Source organism: Charadrius vociferus, unplaced genomic scaffold (assembly GCF_000708025.1).
Source record: "Charadrius vociferus isolate BGI_N301 unplaced genomic scaffold, ASM70802v2 scaffold1351, whole genome shotgun sequence".
NCBI lineage: Eukaryota > Metazoa > Chordata > Aves > Charadriiformes > Charadriidae > Charadrius > Charadrius vociferus.
In genome coordinates, this window is record NW_009646638.1 from 236,822 (window position 1) to 255,529 (window position 18,708).

The following is an 18,708-nucleotide window of genomic DNA, read 5'->3' on the forward strand; positions in this document are numbered from 1 at the left end:
AACGATACGTGTTGAAGGTAAAGCCTCTACTCCAGGTTAATTTAAAATAAAACCAAAGTTTGTTTGAGACAAGGTAGAACATAGAAGGAAACATCAAAAGCACCAGCCAGACTACGCAGTGCCCCCCGACTACCTCGCTTAAGGATAGCCTTGGCTAGGGGAGACCAGAAAAAATGGAAACTTTGGGTTCCAAAGCCTTTGTTTTACCCAACAAGTTGCCGAGATCAGCCGCTGAGCTGCGGGGTGCTGAGCCCAGCGCAACACTTCCCGTGGAGGTTGTTTGTACGAAGGGACGTACCGTCCTCGCAGCCACTGTGGGGGGAGAGGCTGCCCTGGAAGAAAAACCCCAGCCCTGGTGGCATGTGCCAGGGTGGAAGAGCGCACATAGCATCGGAAAGGAAGAAGGTGAACAGGGCAAACTGGTAGTTTTTCTGTATTTAATCAGCTTCCAATCATTTTCAGTTTGATTTCAGTTGCTTTTCTTTAAAAAGAACACCCGTTGGCACTTGAAGAGCTGCTGCTTCAAGTCATTCTCTGCATTTGATCGCTCAGTCTTTGCCTAAAACACAGTAAGAACATTTCAGCAGCTCAGACTGAGTCTCGGTAGCTGCAGCGCAAAAGCAGTGGACCTCAGACGGGAGCGGGTGGTGCAGCTGGGGGTAACTCCAGAAGGATTGGGTCAGGCCCCTGGTGGAATGTCCCCACCACGCCTGTAATTCGTGGATCTCTGAGGATTTGGGAATTTTTTTGGATTGCAACCCACCTTCTGTTTCCCCCGGGAGGGGTTGGACTTCCCAGTCAATTCTGGCGGGTCAGAGCCTGCTGCCAGAGGCAGGGCTGCCCTCGTACACCAGCGCGCTGTCCGTGAGCGCTTCCTCAGCTTCGTAGCTGCTGTTGTCCAGCTCCGTGGCCACAGGGCACAGCTCCTGGTTGCACCACCTGAACAGAGAATGCAAACGGTTTGTCCCAGCCCCGTTACCCAGACAGATTTCAACTTGAGGGCTGCCCAGTTTGGATCCCCCTCATCGCCGCTTGAAGGGAGATTCCCCGAGGGAGGGAAAAGCCGTGATGGTGATAGCAGCCAATGCAGAAATGCTGTTTGTCTCCATCTACGATGATACAGAGTTTGGGTCTCGCCATGGCTGGGGGTCAGATCGCTCGGAGAAGCAGAGCAAAACCTCCTGCGCTGCACAAGAAGTCAGTTTTGGGCCCCTTATGACAAGAAAGACATTGAAGGGCTGGAGCGTGTCCAGAGAAGGGCAACGGAGCTGGTGAGGGGTCTGGAGCACACATCTGATAAGGCTGAGGGACCTTGGGGTGTTCAGCCTGGAGAAGAGGAGGCTGAGGGGAGAGCTTCTTGCTCTCTACAGCTCCCTGAAAGGAGGGGGTAGCGAGGGGGGGTCCGGCTCTTCTTATTGTTAACAAGTGATAGGACAAGAGGAAATAGCCTCAAGTTGTGTCAGGGGAGGTTTAGGATGGATATTGGGAAAAATTTCTTCCCAGAAAGGGTTGTGAAGCACTGGCACAGGCTGCCCAGGGCAGTGGTGGAATCGCCATCCCTGGAGGTGTTTAAAAGCCGGGCAGCCGTGGTGCTGAGGGACATGGTCTAGTGGTGGACTTGGCAGTGTTGGGTTGATGGTTGGGCTTCATGATCTTCAAGGTGCCTTCCAACCTAGACGATTCTATGATCTAAACCAGTTAGAGCTAGAAGAGGGTTTTGCTTACCTTCGAGCAGCAGAGATGTCTGTGGAGGAGGCGTCAGGCCGAGCTGCGTGTTCAATTAAAAGAGCCCCTGCGGAAGAGTAGGAGACATCGGTATTCTGAGCTCCAGGCAAAACAGCAAGGGCTCGTGGAAAGTGGGGGGGTGGTTACTTCTCAGCAGCACTTGCCAGGCTGAGCTGCTTCCGTTGGAAAGAAGGTGGGGACCCAGCTTTCCGTAAAACTCCACCCTTCACCCAGAAGGTGTGAAACTGGGCCATTCTAGGCCTGGTTCTTTGCCCTTTCCTGGCCTGAAATCCATCGCGTTTCTTTTTCCCACTACCTGTATAGATCCTTGCGAGGGTGTAGGAGAAGTCTCTTGCTGCGAGCTCCATGGTCAACGCTCCCCTTGAACCAGCGGCTTGCATGAACCGTGCGAGACTGCTGATGGCATCCCGCGTTTGCTTCACGGCGGGTTCCAGTTTCACAGTGCTCGAAGCCAGCTCCAGTTTTTTCTGCAAAGAAAAACAATCACAGGAAAAATTACGGCGTGTTTACCTTCTGCAAGGAAATGGGGCTGGTGAAATCCCGAGCACGCCCAGCAACTACTAACAAAAAGCTGAAATCACGGTGGCTGAAACTCGCGCTGCCGTAGGTGGAGCGGCCAGAGCACCGCGCGGCAGCAGGAAAGGGGACGTCACCCAAAGGAAACTCGCAGCCTTGCCTTCAGGATGGAGAATTCCTGTCCGCCAGACCCAGTGCGTCGCTGTTGCCGTGCTGGCTTTCCAGCTGCAGGTGGGGACCACATCACATCCCCAGTTCTCTCTAATCGCATACCTGTATCAGGTTCTAATTATATGTCACCTCCCCCATTTTTATATTTTTGTTGCCGTTAAGATCGTAGAGCTCTGTCCAGGCAGGAAAACTCAGATTTAAAGAAACTTTTCTCCTCAAGTTATGTCAGTGGGAAAGGCCCCAGGACCAGAGTGGTTCTCTTCTGATGGACGTCAGGCATTTACTGGCACCTAAAAGCTCTCCCCAGTTGAGCCTTGCTGCTGCCCTCTCCAGTGTCCCAAATATCTTATGAAAGCACAAGTGATACTCTGCTGAGAGTCTAAAATCGTTGCTCTTTTGTCACGGCATGCCCACGGCTGCCTGGATGCAACCGGCAGAGGCCTTTCATCTGCCTTTCCCACCTCATTCCTTCTTAGGAGGGATCGAAGGAGAGGAGCGTGGGTTCTGCCTGGAGCTGCCCGGCTGGGATGACAGCGCGGTCCCCCTGAAGTCACCCAGGTGGGGAAGCAGCCAGCTCTCGCCCACGCAGCTGGCGCCGACCTCCAGACCCCGCGTCGTCTCCCCCCGCAGCACTTGCAGCCGGCCTCTGCTGCGGCAAAGCAGACCAGGACGTCTTGGCCGCCCCCGCGTTCAGGGCTGGCCCTGCCTCCATCGCTGCAGCCTCCTGCGCTGCCCTAACGGCTTTACAATACCCAAACCCGACTCTCGGCAGTAGAACTAAAGGATTACCTTGGGCAGAACCGCAAAAAAGGAACCGTTGCATATTTAAGTAGCATAGCAGGTGGTAGGAGGTGCTTGTCGTTAATTAGTCTCATTTGCAGGTTATTTACGAAGCGAAAGCCTGCAAGTATCTGCTGCGCAGAACTAATTTTTTATGTTTTTGAGGCTTTCAGCGCTTAAATGATCATGCAGTTCCTCTTGCCAGTACGTGAAAATACAGCTTATTTGCACAGCAGGACTCCGACTGCAGAAGCTGAACCCAGCTTTGTGCTCTGCGGTACGGCTGTGCGTGCCACCTTCTGCCGAACCACTGCCCTGTGCTTTCTGACTATTAATACAAGAAAAACACAAGCCTCAATGGCCGCTATTCTGTGCTCTAGGCAAAGCGGCACATAAATACTCCCAGCATATGCTGTACAAATACAAAAGCATCATCATTAAAGCGGTCAGGTCTAGTGCCAAGATAAAGTCCAAAGAACCCTCCAAGCCCACGGAATGCTAATAAGATGTTTTAAGAGTTGCTCGGAGCTCGTTGCTAACAAAGATCAAAGACCCCAAAGGCACAAACATATTCCCAGCAGCTTGGGTGGAAGCCAGCATCACGCAGGCCAAGCACAGAGACGACACGCGCTTCTGTCCGCACCCTGCTGCTCATGGCCGGGGTACGAACAGCTACGTCCTACGCTGCCTTCCTTTTTAAGGCTTAAAAACCTGGGCAGGATGGACCAGGAATATAAAAGCATCATTTTAACCTTGGGGGAAAAAACAGACATTGTATTCTCTTTGCTCTCCGATAATTTGCACTTCTTTTTTTTCCCCCCCTCAGATTACACTCATTCTTTTCCCAACCAAAAGCACTGCATCTTCTTAAAGATCAAGCTGTTTTTTTCCATGTCCTCCCCTGCATTCGAGAGCGAGAAGCTGGAGAGCTGCTTCGGGGAGGGTGCTCGAGGCAGAAGCAGCTCCTGTTTTCTCTCCTGTGTGTTGATCTGCTCCAGTCCCCGCCGGGTGTAACCGAGGGGAGGCACACGCAGGCGGCACTGCTCTGCCAGCTGCACGCTGCTCGTCTGGCTGAAAGCATTAGAGAGCAGAAGAGCTTTAGAGCTCCAGGATTTTCTGATTCCTTTCGTTTTTACTGAGGAATTTTAGGATGCCACTCATTTGTTTGCTCTCATGAGCTACCAAGCAAGATTGTCCGAATGGTTTGTACTTAAAAGATTAACCACGAGCATTTAAAAATACAGCAACATGAAGAACATCCAGAGCAGGGCTAGAAGCACAAGTCTCCTATTAATGCTTCAAGCAAACATGTAGTCTCACTTTAATAACCTAGATTTATTTCCTGCTACGTTAAAATTGTGGTTATGGTCTGAAAAGGACCTGAAAACACCATCACGTGTCTTAGATTGTACGTCCGATCTACAGCTAGAGTTTCAGCCCTACGCAGTCATTCTTGCTGCACGAGTTGATTCTGAGCTCTGCAAAACACTTGCAGGACTGACGTTCAGAAACACGCCAAATTTCATCTAAAGTGACTAAAATGCAATAATCAAATAATTCCCCGGTGCTATTTTAGAGTCACTTTTCAGATTGTAATTGAATTCTAAAGTACACCCAACGCTCTGGCTCAAAAATCCAGCTAATAAATTTTTAGTATAACATGGAATGACTGCTCCGGTGCAGAATCCACCTGCGCTGGAATCCAGGACTGTCTCTCATGCTTGCTCTTCTCGCCACGTGTTCTCCTGAGACTCTGCAGACTAATTACCTCTCAACGGGGTGGTTTGTAACACACTTGCCTGTGTAAATTCAGCTTCTCATAACCGCGTTGTGCAAGGATGAGGCAGTTCTGCGTATTTCCCTTTTCCTGAGGCAAATTACAACATTGGGTTCCTGCTCCTAGAGCGCAGCACCATCAGGGGTAGGTATCCCACCGTCAGTAGAGGCGACTGATACAGGATAAAAGCAAAAATGGGTGGCAGGAGGGCCAGGGGGGAAGTTACCCTGAGATATGACCTTCAGAGAACAAAGTGCTGCGCTGTACGAACGAAGTAGGAATGCTGCTTTCTCCACAGCAGCCTGTCGTTGGGCACAAATCCCGCAAACGGAGAACTGTGATGGACGAACATAAAATCAATTGTACTAGTTTTGTGTGCATCAATAAAAAGGAAATGGATTGGAGCAGTAAAAATCCCTTTATGGAGGGCTAAATGATTTCCTCACTAGACAGGAATGGGAAGGATGTTTCAAAATGAGCCAGACTCCCAGAGACCAAAAGAATTTGGACACCTGGAGGTCAAAAAGAGGTTGTTTATCAGCTGTGAGTGAAACCCCAATTCTGGTGTAGAAACTCAGCACGTTCCTGCCTGATGCTGCAGAGGCACTCTGCAGAAATAACCTCCCGGCCTGCCTTGCCACTGCCTGGCTGCCGACGGCGTAAGGGAAAAGTTTTCTGACACGTCCAGGTGAAATTTGCTAAGTATGAGCTATTGCATCCAGAATCAGTGCAGCAACACTGCTCTCCCAGCTCTCCAGCCGCTCCATTGCCGCGCTCCCCGGACAGGGAGGGAGTCTCCGCGTGACAAGAACAGCAAATGCCGTGGCGCTTACCGGAATGTAGAGACCTTTGAAGGCAGTACTTGCTCTTCACCCTCCTGTCTCATATACAGCGTGATTTGTGGGAGTGCAAGAGCAATGATGAGCTTGTTAATGAATAAATCTCAATACGTGGTGTTACTGCTGTGCAAGTGCCTGCTCTGAATCACGTTGCTCTGTTCTTTAATGTTTCTCTGATGATTCAGTTGTTAAGAAGCTGGAGGGGCCCTCTCAGCTACGCCACTGAGGTGCTCCGAGGACTGCAGCGTGGCACCTTTGGGGGGCATTCATTTAAATTAGCGTTAAGTGTAAGACTGCGGAGGCTGGCTTATTTCCAAGTTATGTTTAGAGCCTACCACCCGCTCCTTTCCTTCTCCACTCCATTACCTTCAGTATCAGATGATGCTGCTTCTTATCAACAGCTGGACCAACTGGCTTTTTAATTAGCAGGTGCGCTCCGTCCCGCTTATGAGCAGATTTGGTTTCTTGTTTGGTAGTCAAATTGTTTGAGGTATTTTTCCTTCATCAAAAGTTGTCTGAGAGGATGGTAAGACATCTCTGGAGGTCAGAGAGGTTACTCTGTACAGAACACAGCTGAGTTGGGGGTTTGAAATATAGCAGAAGTTGTCAACTGCAGCCACTGGTGAGAAGGAATCAGGCTCTTACTGGTGTGGTTTGTGGTCAATGGTGCAGGGAGTGCCGTGGCCCAGACCTTTCCCTTCTCAGGGGCTCTGGATGAGAAAGGGAAGGCTACGCGTAGTCATCTCCAGCTCTCCAGATGCCCAGGATTCCCTCGCTGTATCTGGGGTAATGTAATCTGGATTGTTCCATCTGGATTAACAGTCTAATATCTGAGAGAATACCCTCTGATATGCTGATCGTGCCTTTCGGGCTGGTTCCTGTCTCCCTTTACGGGATGTATCAAGTCAGCTGATGCTCATTTACCTTCATGAAATTCTGAGCTGCTTTGAACTCTCTGTGACTGCCTGTCATCTGAGCACCTTTAAAAGAGCAGCCTGCACGTAAAGCCAGAGAATGGCAAATCTGAAGAGGCAGCAATGGAATTCCTTCAGCTCTTTCTATCTTTTCAGAGGGAATAAAAATAGAAAGTCATAATGCAGTAGGTAGCCCCAGTGAACGTTTAATATTCAGCAGTCTTGTGGTGTTTTTCCAGGTAAGAAACAAAACCACAAAGTTATTTTGGACTCCAGAAGGTGACTCTCACATTAAAAATATACCTATATTGGTACCTGTCATGAGGAACACTGACAATGCAAAACTCTTCACCGCTAAGATAAAAGTATCTGCATTTTTTGTGCAGCACACAAGGATCCCAAAACGAGCACTGCCTGCGTTCTACTTTTGTAAGTGCTATTTAAAGAGAAGAATTGTGAGACACCTTCTGAATACTTTGAAAGCTTTCAATTTGGCCGTATTCCCTACCAGTCTCAGCTTGGAGCATAAACACGGAATAAGATTCTGCCAAGGTGGGCAAAGCAGGCTGACCGGTGCTTTTGATGTGGGCTCACCTGCACTGTAGAGAAGAACACAGCCATCACCTGTCCTTGACTCTTGGTGAGGGATCGCAGGACATCAAGTGAGAGGATATTTGTTGTTCCCTCCCATATGGACAGCACCTGTGGGGTAGAAGAGACTGGAAGAGCATGAAGGAGCCTTTTGGAGCGACTGCAATAAAGAAAGGGGAACGTGAGGATACAAAGACGTGGGGCAGAGCTAAGGGATATCAAGGAAATGTCCAGAGATGTCTTGCCTCACCACAAGTAGAAAGGAGCAGTGGAGATGAGAGCCAGGAGCCCAGCTCCCCTACTGAGCGAGGAGACAACCCCATCACCAGGAACACATCACATCACATCCCTGGTGATGACGGGACTAAGCAGGAAGGCAGCTAGGGAAGAGCTGCCATGCCTGGAGCGAGTCTGGGGAGGACTGTGTTTTTCTTTGAGTTCGCCACGGAGTACTGTGCAGGGGACTAGGTGACACACAGGAGCTGCTGCTTCTCCTCCTGCTGCTTTCTTACCAGAGTATCGCGGAGTATGACTGGCAAGCCTGTGTCCTCCATGTAGCCTTGTCCTCCAAAACTCTCCATTGCCTCAACAGCAACAGCAGAAGCCTGCAAAATGCAGAGCCGACACGATCCCCATTGCACAAGGGGAAAGAGCGGCCCGAACCCTCTAACATCACACAGCAGTTCCTGCTGGGATGGGACTGACTGGTTCCCACTGATTTGCTGAGGCAGGTTGCTCATTATATGCAGGAGGAGCAGTCTGGGGAATGAAGACTGAGTAACACTGAGAGAGCACCTGCAGGAGCAGTCAGACCTTGGGAGGAGATCCAGGGAGAGTCTCTCTCAATACAGTCTTCTCTAGGTAAGGATAAACCCATGGTTTTCTTGGTACATGGGAATACGTGTCTCTAGTCCAGGAGAATCTTTACCTTCTCCTTGCCTATGGCGTGTGAGCTTCTCTGTGTTTAAGCTGAGGGTGATCAGAGGAGGGACAGACTTCTGAAGTTAAGGCTAATGCTAAGCTATTAACACCCGCTCTTCTACTTATTCATAACTAGGGGAAAGATATTCCCCGTAGCTCAGTGCCCCACCTTGGTCTTGGAGCACCCTCAGCAGCATTCCTCTGTGGCATGCGGAATATTTCACAGACAGCGCCGGTTCTGTCTGTTCTGATCGCACGGCTAACCTGTGGCCTTGAGAGCAAAGGGACAAGTCTCCTACCCACAAACTCCAGCCTCAGTGCAGAGCAGTAATTGCTGCAGGCCCCGCAGCTCGAGCTCACTGCCACTATCCCCTGCTGTCGCTGCCCTTGACGCTGGCTGTGTTAATCACTCCTCTTTCCAGCTCTGTGGTTGCTAACGTGCCACACAGCCCCGCTCCCAGCTAATCAAACTGGTTGTTCTGTACCTGCTTCCCAGTGTACAGTTTGGCGACTGGTATCAGCAGCCTCAAGAGAAGCTGGTCTTGCTCACTCGCCATGTTGGTTTCTGCAAGTCCAAGCAGCCGAACGGTCTCCATAAGCAGAAGAAACGCCCCTCGCGTCTGCACCTGCAAGCAGAGAAGTGGGGAGCTTCACTGGCGAGGATCTTTGATTCAGGTCGATTCCAGCCTGGTCTGCTGAGGTGCCATGAGGCTATCTATCTCGAAGGCACGCGCAATACTCGCACCTGGGCAAAATGCCGCCCCTGCCCATACAGACCCACAGCTTCAGAGACAAAGACCACTGACCAACCAAGGCACAAAGCAGGAAATATTAAAGGTAGTCCACAGCTGCCTCTCTTGGACAGCACAATTTAGTATGAGGAAAGGGGGAAGGCCATTTCATCAGGCCTTCTCGGAGCCTTATCAAAGCTCCTATCAGGCATCCAGGTCACAAATCCACATCATTTCCAAGGATAAGGGACATGAGACTGCACATCTGATGGTCAACCTCTGAGCGCCAAGATCTGCAAGGTCTCTTACTGAGCAACTCACTTGCCTGGCAAGTTGTGATTTGGGAAGCATCAGGCTATGGCGCTCTGTAGCCCCTGTTCATAATGATGTGCTGTGGGACTATATAGGGCCTGGCCTTACTTTCAGAGGTGGAGTTCTGGCCAGAGGCTAAGAGATGCTGGAGCTTTAAGTTACATTTCACAGATGTTGACCACCTTCCCTCTCTCCCACCTTGCAAGAGGATTTTTAAATACCGTTTTAAAAATTAGCATGAACCTATTGCAGCCCAAGGGCAAGCGTTGGTGCTACTCCGCTTAAGAAAAGAAGTCGTGCCTGGATGGGTGAGAGGAGAACTGCGTGCCTTCTTTTTGGAGTTTCAGTAGGGGTGTCCTGTGAATTTAGGGAGCTGCTACGGCTCAGGATTGTGGCAAAGCTGTGAGACATTCTGCAGTGAGCGAAGGCCCACACATGGAATTCCTCCCAAAGCCCAGAGCCAATTCATGCTGCTCTTTCTTCCATTGTCTGTTATTGCATTAGACGATATTCACATCTAGAGGCTGTACTTGAGCTCAGTGTCTTGTGGTGATGAGCACCGCATAGGTACAAAGTGTTGACACGCTTGTCTCAGAAGCTAAAGTGCATGGTGACTCCTCAGGAATTGTTCAAGCCTGCTGGGAACAGTGGGAACAGCGCATCTCCTGGTGCATGAGCTACCAGGGAAGTTGGATAAGTCTGTGTCAGTCTTGGACAAGAGTCTGTTAACTGCATGAACTGCACAGGAGACTGTGGTGTCATGCTTTGAATCTGATGCTAACGAACAACTTCTGAGGTCATGGCATATCATAGTAGGTGTGTGCATGAACTTTGGCACTCCTCTCACAATAGCTCCCAGGTAATTGTTGTTTAGGATAACCTGAAGTCCAGCAGAGAAGCTAGGTCTATCGTCAGATCAAATCCCACTAGAATATGGCAATTCCCCTGCTGCATACATCTCACCGTAGCAGGAACAGCCTTCTACACCTGACTGTTGCACAGAGGGGCAGGCTGGCTCCGCTCATTAGCAGCTGAGGACCTCTGCCCTCTTTCCTTGCCAACAGATTCGGCTTGGCTCCCAAAAGCCTTACCTCCATCCGGGCTATCGTCTGCATGTGTAGGGGATGGTCCTTGAGGAGCTTCCCAAAGGCAACCCGCCTACGTGCGTACTCCCTGCTCAGACTGATCATCCTAGAGAGAGTACACCCAGTCAGACCAGCAGCCTTCCACTGCTGAGATTTCCCTTCCAGCCACCCCCACTGGAAGAACCCTGCGCAGCCGTAGCACACTGGCCTAGGTCACCCGCCCACAGGCCAACCTCCTCCAGCGCTGCTGGCTTCCAGACCTGTGCCTGCAAAGGCATTAGATGTCAATCGGCTGCAATGCTGAGCATTGCAAAGTCCCCTTGTCCTGATAAGCTGCTCCTTCAGCTCTGGGGGGGGATCCATGCTGCCTTCACCTTCTCATGGAAGCCACTGCACCAATGACATTGTGGATCCGAGTTATGTTCAGCATGTTGGAGATGGAGGCCACTCCACGACCCTCTGCAGAGATCTGAAAGCATCAAGGAACAAAGGCTGATGTAAGCCTCTCGCACAGCCTTGGAAGCTGACGTATAGCCAAGTGAAATTGGTGTCGACAGACAAATAGATAGAGGCTGTCCACTCTGTCTCCGCCTGTCCTCAGGCACCACACAGATCTGCTTGCTTTAAAATATGGCTGTCTCATTTTAGCCAAGTCTGCGGCATGACCAGAGAGGTGGCTTTGGAGACCATGTCAGCAGGATCAGTGCTGGTCCCTGCTGCTCGTTCCTACCTGTGTGCCACACAGAACTGTCCCTCAGCTGGGCCAATGCAACTGAATTAGGGAAACGATCAGCCTAAAATGACTTTCTTTTTTTTTTTTTTTAATCTTTCCTCCTGTCTTTTCCTGAGCTCTTCTCAGCTCTGTCCCACACACAGCCCTGTTGGGGAAGCATTCTGTGAACAGCCACAGAGGTGGAAGAGAGGAACTTCTTCAGTTGGTACCACTGCCAAACCGCTCAAGAGTGGTCTGCCGTGCCACACCAGCCCAGCCCCAAGAGGAAGGTGAAACCTTACATACTAGCTCTGCTTTAGCTCCATCGAGCCATAGCTCTGCTGTTGCCATCTGCCGCGTGCCCAACTTGTCTTTCAGCCTTTGCACTTGGATGCTGTTCAGCTTCCCCTCCTCATCTCGAACCTTCACGAAAAACAGGGACAGGCCGCTGGAACCCTGGGGCCATTGAAAAGATATGCAAAGAGGATTTGATTACAATGAAACAAGGAAGTAAAAGAATGTCCCTGCTCCTTCACCAGGTTCCGCCATCAAACAGACCTGTTTTACACGTCCTTCAGCATCCGCTATCCTGGCCAGGGTTAATGTCATATCAGAATCAGCAGCTGATGTAAACCATTTAAAACCATAGAGACGATATGTACCATCTGGCTGCTTTCTGGCCACTGTCTCGGTGCCGTTAGCTGCACGAAAGGAGATCATATTAGCTTTATAGGACCTTATGTATCAATCAATGCTGATTTTCGGTTTAAGCAGCAGCTCTTTTAAGTCACCTCTTGCTATCAAGAGGGAGTATGGATTAGCTGCTAATCTTTTTCATTGACCCTGGATAAGAAATGCAGCCAGCGTTAAGTACTAGAAAGGAAATATGCTCTGTTTAACTGCGAGCCTTTCCAGCAGTTGCTCCAGACTACCAGCTGGTAATGGCAGTGCTTTGTGAGCTGAATGCACCACAGTGTATAATCCAATGCCTCCATTTCTTTAGAAGCTACCACGGTCTTGTAGGGGTACAGAATCAGGAGTCCTGCAATGATGCACAACCCTGCAGCTTTCAGTCTACAGCTGCCCCTTTCACTTCTTCCACCAGGAAACCAACTGCAGCTTCATCGGATGGAGTTGTCCCCGCAGCGGAGTTTGGAGGTTTCCTGGCCCATCACACTATTACTAACATTAGCCAAGGAATAAAAGTTGAAGGGCAAGAATGCTTTCTCAGTCCCAGCTGGGATGGGTCTGACTGTCTTGCTCAAGGTTTAGATTATAGAGCTAGACATCAGCATGCTATCTGTGCAAGGAACACAGCTCTGTACCTGCCCGTGCGTACTGCGCGCATCAGTGGACAGCAGTTGGGCTTTTGTTGGTTAAAAAGCAGAGCTATGCAGAGGTTTCCTAAACCTGGCTTTATAAGTTCCCCACATCCTTCATCTTCTCAGTTCTCACTAACACATCTAGCTGCTGCTGCAGCTGCTTCCCACCTCAGAACACGTACCAACATCAGAGCCTCCTCTGCGCTCGGTCATCCACTGGCCAGAGGTCCAGAACTTCTTGGGGTCACGGGATGTCAGATGGTCAAAAGCGTTTTTCAGAGATCCAGGAATACCTAGTGACTGTTTTGGGAGAAGGAAAAGAAACAAAGATGATCATAGCACAGTAGATGAAATTAGACAGTTGCCTTAACTACCACTGGTGCGTCCTATGCTCAGGACGGACGGTCTGCACGCAGGCAAGCGGGGCATCGAGTGTCCTGCGCCGCAGTGCGTCTGCATGTACTGCTGAGAGTCTGTGAAACTGCCCAGCTCCCCCCCGGGCTGCTGGAGCACGGTGCAGACAGAAGGCGCAGACTTGTGTTGCAAAGGAGAGTGCTGAGCATCCCCACCCCCCTCGGAGTTCTGCACCACTGGACATCTGGACAGAGAGCTTTCAAAACAGCTTCATGTGCCAGGGTATCAGCATACGTTCATGTACGCTGGATGTCACCAGCACCCAAAGAGCTGCAGGAAAGAGGTAACCGCCTTCAGCTTTTTTAATTTTTATTGAATTAGAATGCCCGGGGCTAGCTCCTTAAGGGCTAGCTTTTCTCTGCGTCCTACATAGCCACTGACATAGTGCAAAGGGTGTCACTAAGACGCAGAGCCAAATCTTCCGATTGGGAAAGTCTTGCTAGCTTGGTTAATTTACATCAGGTATGGATCTGGGCCAACGTATTTATCTGCTGCTCCACAGGAAAACAAACTATATCTCGTAGTAAAAACATACGGGACACCTTCCCAACCACCTGCAGTGCCACAGGTTTCATGTGCAGCAAAGGCCTTACTGTACCCAGTGTTGTGAGTAAACATAAAAGCTAGCCTGGGCACAAAGACTTTGCAACTAAAGGAGAAAGGCAGTGGGAGATGGAGCTGAGTCACAGAACACGGATGGGCCATGCCCAGAGCCAGATGGCAGATCAGCTCTCCTCCATCCTTGTGCTCCAGTCTCTACCCAGCGCTGCCAGGATGTGGGCTGTGCCCTCAGAAGCCAGCTGAGCTCATACCTCAATGACTTTGGCTGCCCCATCAGTCATGGCCAGTGGACAGTTGAAACCTCCAGAGCAGCTTGAAAATAAGTAGAGTTTGACAGCCTGATACAGACGGCTAGGAAAGAAAGAGAGTAAAAACAGACAGGTTATGCAGCAGTTCAACAGCAGGAGGATAAAACATCTTGACTAGGAAGAGAGGAACAAAATACAGCCGAAACAGGTGAGAATCAGACCGCTCATTTCTGAGAGGGCAAAAACTGTTTCAGCCAGGAAGAGAGAAGAGGAGCAGCAGAGTTTCTCAGTCCCAGAGGGACCGCCAGAGCAAGGCTGGATGGAAGGCATCGCTTGCCAGCTGGTGCACATTAAGTGCAGTTTTTTAAAAATAAGAAACGTGGGTCTATCTCCAGAGGCTGGAATACAATGAAACTGCAAGTAAAATCCCAGATCTTTAGCTGTGTTACAACTAATGCTTGTAAAGCTGGAGCAGCGCAGGGAACTGCCAGGCCCCAGCATCAGGAAGGTGACATCAAAGAATATTATGATCAACTGTAGGCCATTAGTTACGGCTTATCATTGCCGATGTGGAACATTACAGTGGACAGACACTGCTGTTCAGTACAGCAGTAGGTGTGCTTTTGTCCATGTATCATCTGTTACCCATTAGACAACAAGAAATTCAGTCCTACGCGATGCTGAACATACCTTGCTAAGAATAACCAGGAAGGCACCCAGTCATTCCCATTCTCCCCCAGTTACCTCCAGTTGGAGTATCTTCTCTCATAGGCCTCAGCAATGAGCCCCTCTTCTGCCGAAATCTCCTTCATCTTCCTCCAGGCTGAGCAGGTGACAATCTGATCCACCCGCTGCCCCCAGGCATCATACTGCCGAAACACAGGGGGGTTCAACTCGCATTCCCATCCTAGAGGTCTGATCTTGGTTTGCAGACGGTTTCCAAATCTCTCCAGGTCCTGATTCACCTCCTCCAGTACCTGTGAAGCAACAAGAAGAGCACTTCAACACGCCTCTGGAAGGCAAAGAGCCTCAGTCCTAGCTGGAAAGGCAGAGGACTGACCATATTGTCCTGCGGTGCTCGTGGTCTCTTGCCACTTGGCCCTTCCATGCATTCTGTAATGCAGCAGGACAGCTTGTCTCCTGGCCTCTGCTGGCACAGCTGTGCTCAGCTGTCACTTCCACCCCCCCCCAATAATTTTTTTCAAGTTACTTCTGGCAGCATCTCTGGATTTTACAGAAGACAGAAGAGCTTTTATATCAAGGCTGAGAATGACACAGATGCACATGAGCAGGGGGGGTTGGACGAGACAATCTCCAGAGGTCCTTCCAACCTCAGCCACTCTGTGATTTACTGCTGGAGGAGAATGCCAGGGGAAGAGCTGCCAAAACCAGAAAGCTTTCATCTGTACAGGAAAACTTCCACTGGGCTCAGTAGTTACCCACCTATCAGATTAGAAAAGGAGGGATGGAGAAATCATTTGAGCTTCAGCCTGGCACCCAAGGTGTCTAGATTCACATTTCCACCCTGCATCCAGCTCCCTGAAGAGCCCTGCATAAGGACTCACGTGCCCTCGTTTTGGCCAGGCTTGGCTGACTTGGACGGAGTAGTCTGTCCATACTTAATGGAGGGAGAGCAGCACCCGCAGAGGAGTGATTCATTCCAGCCCTCTTAGATACCTCTTTTAAGGTGACAGGAATTGTCTTCTGCAACTGCTCTTCGCTGTCTGTGGCCAAAGCCAAGGGAAGTTGCCTAGAAGTAAATAACCTCTCTTATAGATGATTAAAGTTAGGCCAGGTGGAGCCAACCTCTGGCACTGTTGGACCCTTGTTAGCATAAATACATCCAAGACAGTAATGGGGGTCACAAGAGTATCTGATCTCTCATCAGAGGAACATTTTTTGCTCTTCTCTGCCCCCTCGAGAGATGCTCATTTCCTCCTCGATATAACAATCATGGAGGTGAGTGCTGTAGTCGCTGTACCCAAAATGGTGCAATTATAAACCACATTAATTTGCTGTAGATGAAATACAAACACTGCTTCTTCCTTTCCCTGCTTTGCCCTGTATTGACTTTTCATTAAACTATCTCCCGTATGATTGATTCTTTCATCGCTCTGCCGTTGAGCGTGTGTAATGAGGATCCAACACACACTGTCGTTACTACTCTGGAAGTCTCCATCCTCAGACCAGCCATTTTTCCTTCAGGTGAACGGTGAAATAGTGTTAAAAAAACACAAAACAAGCCAAAAACATGCACGAGAGCCCTGTCAAGTGGTACAGCTCGCTCCTGTTTGCTCGCAGTGGAGCTCAGCTGGGATTGGTGTATACCTCCAATGCTTATCGTACCATGACAACCATTCGAAGGTTGTTTCAGAGGCATCACCTAAGAATCCAAGGTTCATGAACTTCGCTGATCCCTGAAGCACAAGAACCTTTGAACTGTTTAGCTGGTAGGTTTTTGTGGGCAGAACATTAGTTTAGCAAACGGGTCTCTTGGTCAGCATACTACAGCGAACCCAAACTACAACAGTCCCTTCACCTCACCCGCATTTTCTAAAAAAAAACCAACCCCAAACCCTAGCTGTAAGCTGTGAGCTCATGCCCTGACCACAGGCAGCCTTACAAACCACCGTGTGTGCCCAAGTGAATGTGTTTATTTTCAAGGTAAAAGAACAAAATCAGAGCTCCTACGTTTCTGACTGCTGAATATAACAGACAGCAGCCTGTGCGCTCCAAAAAACATACACCAGTCTATGGAGGGGACAGCTGTAAACCATCAGGGTCAGGGCTGAAGCTGCAACCCAGCAGTATCTGCCGGGTGGTCTCATTCACCCTAATCAGTCCTTTGATTCCCCAGGGATGAATCTATTGGAAAAGTTATTGCACATTAAGAGTGCAAACAGATGGTCCTTTATATTAAAGGACATATTTTCAGGGGGATCAAAGACCAACAGATACCTCTCCACAACAGTGCCCAGAAAAAGCAGGTGCTTTCTTCTGCGTTCTCCAGAAATCACTCTCAAAGAAAGAAGTCTTTTGCCCCATTCCAGGAAAATGTTTGTGTTCACCACTGAACACAGGTGAAGAGTACAACAGGAATCAGCCTCCAGCATGGTGTCTGCTTCAGTGGGACACGCACAGCTTCATCTGCTGCTGCACTCCTGGAGAGGAAGGTGTTCGGATGGAGAGCCAGCTCTCGGGCTGCAGAGAAGCGGGTGCTGCATGAAGCAGCCACAGCACTGGGCTCTCCCTTTCAGCGGTGAGGCAACACTGCCCCGTTGGGACCAAGCACAGAAACGTAAGGGACATGCTGCTGATTCTCTGGTAGATTTTGCAGCTGCTTTGTCTCTTTGGGGAAGGAGTGGGGAGCAGCTCTCAGCCTTGGTGAAAGACACCACTGATCCTTTTATTCTTCCGGAGATCTCAATCGGGCTTCTTCCAAAGGTGCAGATTAGGAGCAAGATCTTTGCGGATGCCCAAAGGCATCCTCCTTCTCCCCTATCTTCTCTTCTGGCAAAAAGGCCGCAGCAGTGTTTAGGGAGGCCTCATTCCCATCTTTTGGGATGGCGGTGACAAAAGCAAGCTCCAAACGGTGCCACCATGCTCTTACTACCCCATGTCTGCAAGGCCTCACAGACCTGGAGAGCAAGCAGTGGCAGGAGGAGCGTCACCAAAAGCCAGGTTCTGCCCCTCTGCTCACCCAGTGGCTTTACAGGTCACTGCATTGCTTCTGCTGGAATAACTCAGGGAGAGAGGTCACACTCTGCTCCACGAGACCTGGTCCTTGAAAAGTGGGAAACAGTTGTGGTCCTTGGGGTGACAGCAGAGGACAATGAGGTGAGCTGCCTCCTCCAGGGCCTGCTGGAGGACTGGACCTCACAGAACAGAGACCCGAAGCTCAGGGTCTTACCCCACCTCTCTGCACCCCTGCATCCGTACAGAGCCTTCCCCGTCTGAAAATCGGCCTGTACTGAGAACAAGCAAACCCCAAAGGGCCTTTGCATCCTTGTGACTGCTCAGCTGAGAGCAGCCCTGCTCCTTCGGAAAGGAATTTCCTTAAAAGCGCCTCTTTCCTGGGGGGAGAGAAGTGGAAGAACACTGCAGAGTTTGGAAGCATCTTATTTTTTTCCCTTTCTGTGAGTGTTCTTACTCTGGATGACCAGTCAACAAATGCCCGCACTGACAATCCCAAAACAACACTGGTGTTGCAACACCCAGGAGTCTATCAAGCTCTTTCTATTCCTGTTTATGTCCTGGCAGTATTTTTCAACTCTGCACTGATTCAAAGAAAACAAGTTTTAAGAACACAGATAAATTCCCCCCAGTTAAATGCCTGAAGGCACAAAAGGGCTCAGAGAAATGTTCAATTCACAGTCTTAAAGAGTGACCTAGCCAGAATTGTAGTGTGTACACACAGAAAGACAAAGATGCACGCCAGACCTTGGGAGGAAGGTGCGTTTTCAAGTAACTCCGAAGCAAAGCATCTTCCAGATACTGGTTCCCAGTCTCGGGCTGCTCTTGGAAGAGGGTCTCAGTTTCTCTCCTTGCAAGGGGCATTTCCAGATCTTCTAATACTTGTTTCTCCTGCGCGCCGACCTGCTGCCCCTGCCCCACGGTCGTGTTGATTCCTTTGCCACTCGGCGGTTGGCACCTCTCCCAGACGCGGGGCAGAAAGCGACCCGACTGCCACAGCTTGCAGGTAGCACTGAATCTCCACCAAGGCAGGCGACAGGTAAACATGATCCTGCAAAGCCCTTTAGCGTGTCACGCCAACAGCTCTCACCTCCAGACCCTTCCTCGGTTGACAACAGCACCAATCCTGTTTTGCTCTAATGTTGTCAAGTTATTCTTTAAAAAAAAAAAAAAAAATCAATGCTGTCTTCTCTCCTCCCTCGGGGAGGAGCTTTCCAGCAGCTGTTGTCAACTGAACTAGGGAAAAGGTCTTTGGAAAGAGATCAGAAAATGGCCTGGAAAAACACAAGGGCTCGGGAAACACTGTGTCCTCCCCCACCAGCCGGGCAAACCATCGTAACCAGCTGGACCGACATTTCCAGCACTGGGGGAGCTG

General features: G+C 50.0%; 1 protein-coding gene across 1 annotated transcript; it reads right to left on the reverse strand.

Moving 5' to 3' along the window:
- Positions 1–812: 812 nt before the first annotated feature.
- On the reverse strand, positions 813–18,380 carry LOC104289977. The gene is made up of 14 exons (XM_009889021.1): positions 18,081–18,380; positions 14,385–14,617; positions 13,644–13,743; positions 12,600–12,717; positions 11,654–11,796; positions 11,402–11,551; positions 10,758–10,852; positions 10,390–10,489; positions 8,741–8,881; positions 7,847–7,939; positions 7,338–7,445; positions 2,042–2,213; positions 1,726–1,792; positions 813–939 (listed from the first exon to the last, which is right to left on the reverse strand). The coding sequence occupies exons 1-14, from the start codon at positions 18,378–18,380 to the stop codon at positions 813–815; spliced, it is 1,947 nt and encodes a 648-aa protein (XP_009887323.1).
- Positions 18,381–18,708: the final 328 nt, after the last annotated feature.

Excerpts from the sequence above, each read along its gene's own strand:
- LOC104289977 (XM_009889021.1), bottom strand. The coding sequence starts at position 18,380 with ATGTTTACCTGTCGCCTGCCTTGGTGGAGATTCAGTGCTACCTGCAAG. Across the intron at positions 12,718-13,643 it reads GGGCAGCCAAAGTCATTGAG|TCACTAGGTATTCCTGGATC; the intron begins GTATGAGCTCAG and ends CTCCCAAAACAG. Across the intron at positions 2,214-7,337 it reads TGTTCTTCTCTACAGTGCAG|AAAAAACTGGAGCTGGCTTC; the intron begins GTGAGCCCACAT and ends TTTTCTTTGCAG.